Source organism: Abramis brama (genome assembly GCF_963993115.1).
Source record: "Abramis brama genome assembly, chromosome: 13".
In the NCBI taxonomy this organism is placed as follows: Eukaryota; Metazoa; Chordata; class Actinopteri; order Cypriniformes; family Leuciscidae; genus Abramis; species Abramis brama.
In genome coordinates this window covers 34,703,434-34,711,878 of record NC_139975.1, presented here as the reverse complement: position 1 = coordinate 34,711,878, position 8,445 = coordinate 34,703,434, and the positions used below count along the sequence as shown (strand labels likewise).

Genomic DNA, 8,445 nt, shown 5'->3' with positions numbered 1-8,445 from the left:
TGTGAGACTGTGGCCCCAGCTCTCTTCAGGTCATTGGTCCTGCCGTGTAGTTCTGGGCTGATCCCTCACCTTCCTCATGATCATTGATGCCCCACGAGGTGAGATCTTGCATGGTGCCCCAGACCGAGGGAGATTGACCGTCATCTTGAACTTCTTCCATTTTCTAATAATTGCGCCAACAGTTGTTGCCTTCTCACCAAGCTGCTTGCCTATTGTCCTGTAGCCCATCCCAGCCTTGTGCAGGTCTACAATTTTATCCCTGATGTCCATACACAGCTCTCTGGTCTTGGCTATTGTGGAGAGGTTGGAGTCTGTTTGATTGAGTGTGTGGACAGGTGTCTTTTATACAGGTAACGAGTTCAAACAGGTGCAGTTAACACAGGTAATGAGTGGAGAACAGGAGGGCTTCTTAAAGAAAAACTAACAGGTCTGTGAGAGACGGAATTCTTACTGGTTGGTAGGTGATCAAATACTTATGTCATGCAATAAAATGCAAAATCGGCAGTGTATCAAATACTTGTTCTCCCCACTGTATATATATATACACAGGGTGATTATATTTAGTGGGGGAGGAACATGCACTGTAAGCCCCTTTAAGGCTTTAGCAAACAATATAGCTATATGTCAAACTAGCATCTCTGTTGTAGCATGTATGCTACAAACTGCTAAATGTTTGGCGAGAAAATTATATTTGTTCATAATTTGACATACTAAGCCATTATATACTTAATAAAAATACTTGAGTAAATTGGCAACTAGAAAATAATTAGATATTATAGATCGTAAGTAAATTAGCATAAACAGTATAAACTTACATCTGGTACAAATGTGGGTATTTCTGCTCCAAGTTCTCGATCATTCCTGTTATTTTTTCATAAATGAACACCAAATATAAACAGGTAAAGAAGTCAACAAGAGGGTGTGTGTGTGTGTGTGTGTGTGTGTGTGTGTGTGTGTGTGTGTTAAATATTGTACGTTCAGAGATTATTGTAATGCTCCACAGCTGACCGTGTGTTTTTTGGGAAGTCTCTAAACAGCTAGAGACCAAGGAAAACACACGGTCATGTGAGATTACACTGCCCTTCATAAAGCTCCTGAAACTCATTAAAATGCTTGATATATGTTCTATCAGACTTCTGCGATATCCTCCTGAGACCCAGAAAAAAAGCTCTTTTGGATTTAGTATTTTTACATGTCATTACATTGTTTAGAGCATAAAAACATTTTTATTTTAACATTTTTAAACAAGATATTTTATTCATATATCATGCTATGTCTTCTAGTGACACCAGGACTCAGTTGTTTAAAAAAAAAATGAAAAAAATATGAATAGGATATTTTATTTTGGGAGTTTTTATGTTTCTGGATTTTTTAAACAAACTTTGAATAAAGATGATTCTCAACTATGTAATAAAAGATATAATAGAATGAAATGATACACCATTTTACTTCATACAATATTTGGGTAAAATGGCCATAAATGTGTAGTCCCATTCAATTCAACATATCTATACACTATTTAATTTGCATATTAATGTGTTCTTGGGGAAACATGTAATGTAAAAAAAAGTGTAATAATGGGAGTAATAATTGGCAATATTTTCATAATAATATCTAATATGTTATAGGAATATTGATCTATAATTTCACTTGTGTGATGAACATGCTGTGAGTCCTGGAGTCTGTACGGTGGACATGTATGAATCAATGTCCTGTTCTGTGACAGAAAGTCATATTTTGATGAGAAAGCCCATAACATTTTCCCAAGATGTTCAAAAACGAGCTTCAAAAAGGAGTGTAAAAATAAATATACAAGTTTAAGTTTAGTGTTACACAATGTCAATTTTCAAAACAGTTTTCAGTTTTCGAATTACACCTAATTTATGATTATTAATGTGATAGGGGAAAAGGCAATAAATAAGGCAAAACTAAGTTCAGTAGTTAACAGACTCCAATTCCTCAAATAAACCATAAACTTTTTTTTTTTTTTTTTTTTACATTTCATAGCAAAATAATAAACAGATCAAATGACAATGTATTACAGCTGATAAAAAAACATTTGCTGTCATTATTATTATAATACATCATGTATATCATACATTTAGTATGCATTATTTGTAGGGGTGTAACGATATATTGTCTCAATTATCGTACCAGTCACCTTGCCATAACAATCTGGCCCTTGTTTCTGTTTGAATTAAGATTATTTTTCTTACCCCATGGACAGATAATTTTGCTTATTTTAAGCAAAAACTCACTTAATTTGATTTATTTCCCCAGAAAACAAGACATAATATCTTATCTAATTTTACTTATCTAGTAAATGCATCTTAATTTAAGAATTTTTTGATATTTGGACTGGAAACCAGACAAAAATACTAAGTAAGAAAAGCATTTTTTGCAGTGATCATAAACTCCTCCCTCTTACAACACTTACCAAGAAGAGACTGACTTGTTATTTCTCCTTTCTGTCACACCGACTTTGTCTCGACAAGAGCAATAAAGAATAAGCAATCAATGGAGAGCAAAGAGAAAAACTTTACAGAAGGACTTTTGTGATGTTCATTTCTGAACAGACAGCAGATCTTTGATTCTCATCTTGATTCATTTTTGAAAACCGTCGTTCAGAAAGTGAAAGTAGAGTTTAGTTTGCGAGACTCAAACGGTGAAAATGGCTTCAGCAGCTGAAGATGATTATATTTGTCCCGTGTGTCATGAAATCTTCAATGTTCCTGTTCTTCTGTCCTGTAGTCACAGTATTTGTAAAGAGTGTCTACAACAGTTCTGGAAAACTAAGAAAACTCAGGAGTGTCCTGTCTGCAGGAGAAGATCCTCAAAAGATGATCCTCCAGTTAATCTCAAATTAAAAAACTTGTGTGAGTCGTTCCTGAAGGAGAGAAATGAGAAACGTTCATCAGGATCTGAGGAGATCTGCAGTTTACACAGTGAGAAACTCAAACTCTTCTGTCTGGAGGACAAACAGCCTGTGTGTTTAGTGTGCAGAGACTCAGAGAAACACACCAATCACACATTCAGACCCATCAGTGAAGTGCTTTCATCTTACAAGGTAAGACAAATGTTTCTTGTTTCACATGTAAAGAACAATAATTAGTCATAAACATAGATATCATCACATTCATGCATTACTATTTCAGTGTCATTTTACTCAACTTTATATGACATTTACTGTGCTGTAAAAGTATTTGCCCATTCTGATTTCTTATGTTTTTGTGTCTCACACTAAATAGTGGAGCCTTTTTCATAGATATCATTATTTAGCAAAAACACACACACAAAAAAAACACACAATTGAGTGGACAACTTTAGTTTAATTCAGTTCCTACGATGTTGTTCTTGGCCCTTTGGTGACTTTGAGCCACTTCTGGGAAGGTTTGCTACTGTGCCGAGTTTTCTCCATTTGGATATAATGGCTCTCGCTGTGGTTCTTTGAGTCCAAGAGCATTTGAAATAGCTTTGTAATCCATAACAGACGGATGTATTTCAATCACCATCTTCATCATTATTCCTGGAGTTTCTTTCACCTTTGTCAATAGTGTGTTACTGTTTAAGACCTTTTAACCAACTTCATGCTGTTGAAAAAGTCCTATTTAAGTGTTTATTTGATTGAACAGGGCTGCAGTGATCAGGACTGGCTGTATTTATCCCCCTCGACTGTTTTGTAAAATGGTTCATTACTCCAAGCTTTTCAACACGTTGCACACTAACGACATCTTGTGGCCAAAAGGTGGAAAAGCTGCTTTTCTGTCCCAGAAGACCTTTTATTTTTGAACTGGGCAGCTGACATTTTATTTTGTGGGTAATTTAATAAATTTAAAGAAACTTGTTTAACAGTGTGAGGGCTAAGTCTATTTCTTTTTTACTTACTACTACCGAAGGGCATTACACTCGAAACCAGCTGAACAACATTATAAATACAGTTTCATAGATTTGAGGAATTAGTAAATATGGGGCCAAATACATTATCACGCAAGCACAGTTAGTATTGGATAACTTTTTTGCTTCAGTATATAATAGTGATGGTGAAATGAAGCTTTGTGAAGCACCGGGGCTTTCCCCCTCAACTGTTTTGTAAAATGGTTCATTACTTGAAGCTTTTCAACACGTTGCACACTAACGACATCTTGTGGCCAAAAGGTGGAAAAGTTGCTTTTCTGTCCCAAAAGACCTTTTATTTTTCATTTAATAAATAACTTTGTGCTCTGTAAACCACAAAGCAATACAATTAATCCTCATAATTCACGTGTTAGTGTTGATGTAGTTCTTATACAATGTATGAACAAACAACTGTATGAATTAATTTATGAAAAAAATAATAATAATAAATGGGACTAATTCACTTGTACAGAAACAATTCTTATGAATCTGCTTTGATCTACAAATGCAGCCTTATTCACATAAACTTTAGCCTCAGTCCTAATCCTACGAGTTCACAGGCAAGGCTCATGTAGGCATATATAATCAAAATAAAAGAAAATTGTGTGGAATGGTGAAGTGCTTGTGAACTGGGCAGCTGACATTTTATTTTGTGGGTAATTTAATAAATTTAAAGAAACTTGTTTAACAGTGTGAGGGCTAAGTCTATTTCTTTTTTACTTACTACTACCGAAGGGCATTACACTCGAGCTGTTCAAGGGGATCGCGGTATTTTTTAATCTGAATACGAAGCAGTCACGTGACTTTGTGTGGAAACGAAGCTTCGGACGTCAGAGATCATGTGGTTATGGCAAAATGAATCAAGCTCCGATACACTGCTTCAGTGTGTGATGTTTTGTTATTTTTAATACAAGCTTCGAAGCCTCGGTGCCGAACGTCACATCACTAGTAAATAACATTGTCATTTACAAACTGTACTTTGTGTTCACTCAGGTTGCCTTTGTTTTATGGTAAGTTTTAATTTCTGAATCAATTTAGTATGAGATTTACACAAAAACAGAAGAAATCAGGGTGGGGGTAAATACTTTTGCACAGAATTGTATGATCATATCACTGTAGTTTCTTCTCTTCACTGTAATCTGGTGTTTAATGTGTTTTTGTTCAATTCTAGGAGGAGCTCAATACAGCACTGAAGTCCTTACAACAGAAACTTCAACACAATGAAAAGAAGAAAGGAGAGTTTGAGAAAACAGCTCAACACATCAATGTGAGGAAACAGAATCAAGAGTCATTTTCATTACAGCTGGAGGATCACTTTATACCATTATAAATTGATATATGTAATGTAATGGATTCCAGTTGATTATTTATGTAAATGACGAGCAGCTTCTGCTTCTGGATCTGTTATATGTCGGGTATCCGAGATTTGTGTTGATTGAGATGATTGAAGTGAATGTGATTTGATTTCAGTCTCAAGCTGAGCACACAGAGCGTCAGATTAAAGAAGAGTTTGAGAAGCTTCATCAGTTTCTCAGAGACGAAGAAGAAGCTACAATCACTGCACTGAGAGAGGAAGAGGAGCAGAAGAAGCAGAGGATGAAGGAGAAGCTGAAAGAGATGAACACACACATCTCAGCTCTTTCACACACAATCAGAGACATGGAGGAGATGATGAAAGACAATGACGTCTCGTTTCTAAAGGTGACAAATCAATCTGGCTTCATTCTCTGTGCATAAAACAACTTGTATAGAGAGACTCATTGACAATGAGAGTGTTTGATAAGATATTAAAATGTTTTCAAACTCTATATTTTCCAGAACTTTAAGGCCTCGATGGAAAGGTGAGTGAGCTGCTCGTATCTCTTCTCTCAGTGGATCTGAACTCAAATTCACTGCAGTTCTGACTCCTGAATGTTCCTCAGAGTCCAGATCTCACAGCCGGATCCACGGATGAGTTCTGGAGCTTTGATTCATGTGTCGCGTTATCTGGGTAACCTGCCGTTCAGAGTCTGGAAGAAGATGCTGGAAACTGTCCAACACAGTGAGTCTCAGCAGATTTGACACCAGTGCAGAAGATAGTTCACATATAAACACACACAACATTAACATTTGATAGAAATAGATTTAATAATCACTTGAATTACCAAGTGAATCTGAACTGCATTTCAGAAAATCATCAGATCATACAGTGAACTCAGAATGAAAAGTCTATTCCTCATGGTTTATGATCTCTTTCAACAAAATATATTTTTTTTTTACATTTACATTTCTAATACATCATATCTCATCCTGTAATCTGATGTTATTCTCTTTGCAGCTCCGTTGACTCTGGATCCAAACACAGCAAATCCTCGTCTCACACTCTCTGCTGATCTGACCAGTGTGTCGTTCAGTGATGGAGATAAAACACTTCCTGATAATCCAGAGAGGTTTGACAGTTATGCATGTGTCCTGGGATCTGAGGGCTTTAACTCAGGAACACACTGCTGGGATGTGGAGGTTGGAGACAATACAGACTGGAGTCTTGGAATAACAACAGCATCAAACCAAAGGAAGGGAGTGGATTTCTTTAAGTCTAATATCTGGTATGTGGGGTACACAGACAGCAAATACGGCTCACAATCCCCAGAGCAACCTGACACTGTCTTCACTGTTAAACAGAAGCTTCAGCGTGTGAGAGTTCAGCTGGACTATGACAGAGGAACAGTGTCATTCTCTGATCCTGTAACTAAAGACTGTCTGCGCACATTCAGGACATCCTTCACAGAGACTGTCTTTCCATTCTTATATAATGTCTGCACAACTTCTCCTCTGAGGATCTTACCAGTTAAACTGTTTATTACAGCAGAAATTCACAGTTAAATCTGATTCTGCTTCTAGATTAATACAGTTTTGCAAATTATGCTTCAATAATAACACTGTAATCAAAGGGTCTCATTGATCAATCACACTTCAATGTAAAGTTTAGAACCAAATTAACCCTCGTGTTTCCTTAAGGACATGTTTGTCTCTTTCAGATTTAAAAAAAAAAAAAATTCCTGTGTTAATGCCAACTGCAGCAATTTTGGCACAATTGTGTATTTTTATTAGAATTTTCTTCTTTCCTTGTACACAAAATATTTACACAGGACCTCAAGGACAAAAATGTCTACATTGAAACCCATTAAAACTGTCCATTTCTTTTTTCCCATTTAACTATAAAATTATGCAGTCTTTGTTAACAGACTTTTGTTCTGTTGGCCTTTTCTTTTCTTTTTTTTAATTCTTTTTTTTACTAGATGGTGCTGTTTACTCAGATTTGGCCTATTGTCACGATTTGGTCTTGTCTTTGTCGTGTTTCATGTCTGTCATGTGATCCCCTGTTTAAAGTCATGTGATCCTGCCGTGTTTTCCCTTGTCTGATGTGTCATGATGATATTGGTTCATTGTTCACAGGTGTCCCTTGTTAAGTCATTAGTCTTGTGTATTTAAGCCCTCATGTTTGCCTTGTGTCTTTGTTTAGTATTGTTTTGGGTAACTGCTGTTTGTTCTTGTTTCGAGTTTTCATGCCTTTGTTTTATGTTTGATCACGTTGGTATTAAAGTTGCACTTGGGTTCTCTACATCTTGCCTCCTTACGTTACACCTATAAAGCGAATACTCACTTTTTTCCTGTTTTCTGCTTCTGCATATTAGAGTCAGTTGGATAAATTGTGTAATAATTGTATTTGTGTTGCTGTGAGGTTTGTTTATATGTACTAAAAATTTTATCTGTGCATGTAATAGTTGATAAAGAAAAAATATTGTATTGTAAATCTCAAATCCCAAAATTAATTATTAATATTATATATTCAATACTTAAGTAACCATTAAACAAGTCATACAATAATGAAAGTATGTTTAAATTCATGTTTACAGTATGTATGTAAGGGATAATGTAGAGCGAGGCGGTTGTTATAGCGAAGCGGAGGGGTTTTGAATCAGCCTGAAGGGGTTGTATTCGCTATAACAACCGCCTCGCTCTACATTATCCCGCTTATTACATGGCTACCTACCAAATAAATCAATAATTTGACACAAAATATTGATTTAAAAAGGAGTTTATTGATTTAAAAACGATTGTATTGCTTCCGCTAAAGAAAATAGTCTGTTCCGTCTCTACGGTTAGAATCCTGCGTCCATAGCAACGCTCTGTTTTTCATGGCAACGGTGTGTTATACTTAGCAGCGGTCTGATATCAAGAAATAACAGACCGCATTGTACATTAGAATTCAACCAAGCCATGTAATAAATAGTATTAAGTATAGTATAAACTGTATATAGTATAAAAAAAGATTACAATTTTCAAACATTTTAAAACTGTTTTAAATAACGGTTTGAAAGTATGTAGTTTGTCTTGTTATTCTGTCAGGACCACTACCGTCAAATATGATTGACAATTAGCATACAGTTTGGATTGGCGGTATGGTTCTGTTCTGGGCGAGAACTCCCTGCGCATCCATGCAGCCTAGCACGGATAAGAGCAGGGAGAGCAGCAATAATCCCCCTTGGGGTAAACAGAACAGAACCAACA

General features: G+C 36.0%; 1 protein-coding gene across 1 annotated transcript; it reads left to right on the top strand.

Moving 5' to 3' along the window:
- Positions 1-2,412: 2,412 nt before the first annotated feature.
- LOC311094403 (E3 ubiquitin-protein ligase TRIM35-like) lies at positions 2,413-7,495 on the top strand. The gene is made up of 6 exons (XM_084132362.1): positions 2,413-3,067; positions 5,066-5,161; positions 5,365-5,595; positions 5,713-5,735; positions 5,817-5,935; positions 6,212-7,495. The coding sequence occupies exons 1-6, from the start codon at positions 2,672-2,674 to the stop codon at positions 6,754-6,756; spliced, it is 1,410 nt and encodes a 469-aa protein (XP_083988488.1). The 5' UTR covers positions 2,413-2,671; the 3' UTR covers positions 6,757-7,495.
- Positions 7,496-8,445: the final 950 nt, after the last annotated feature.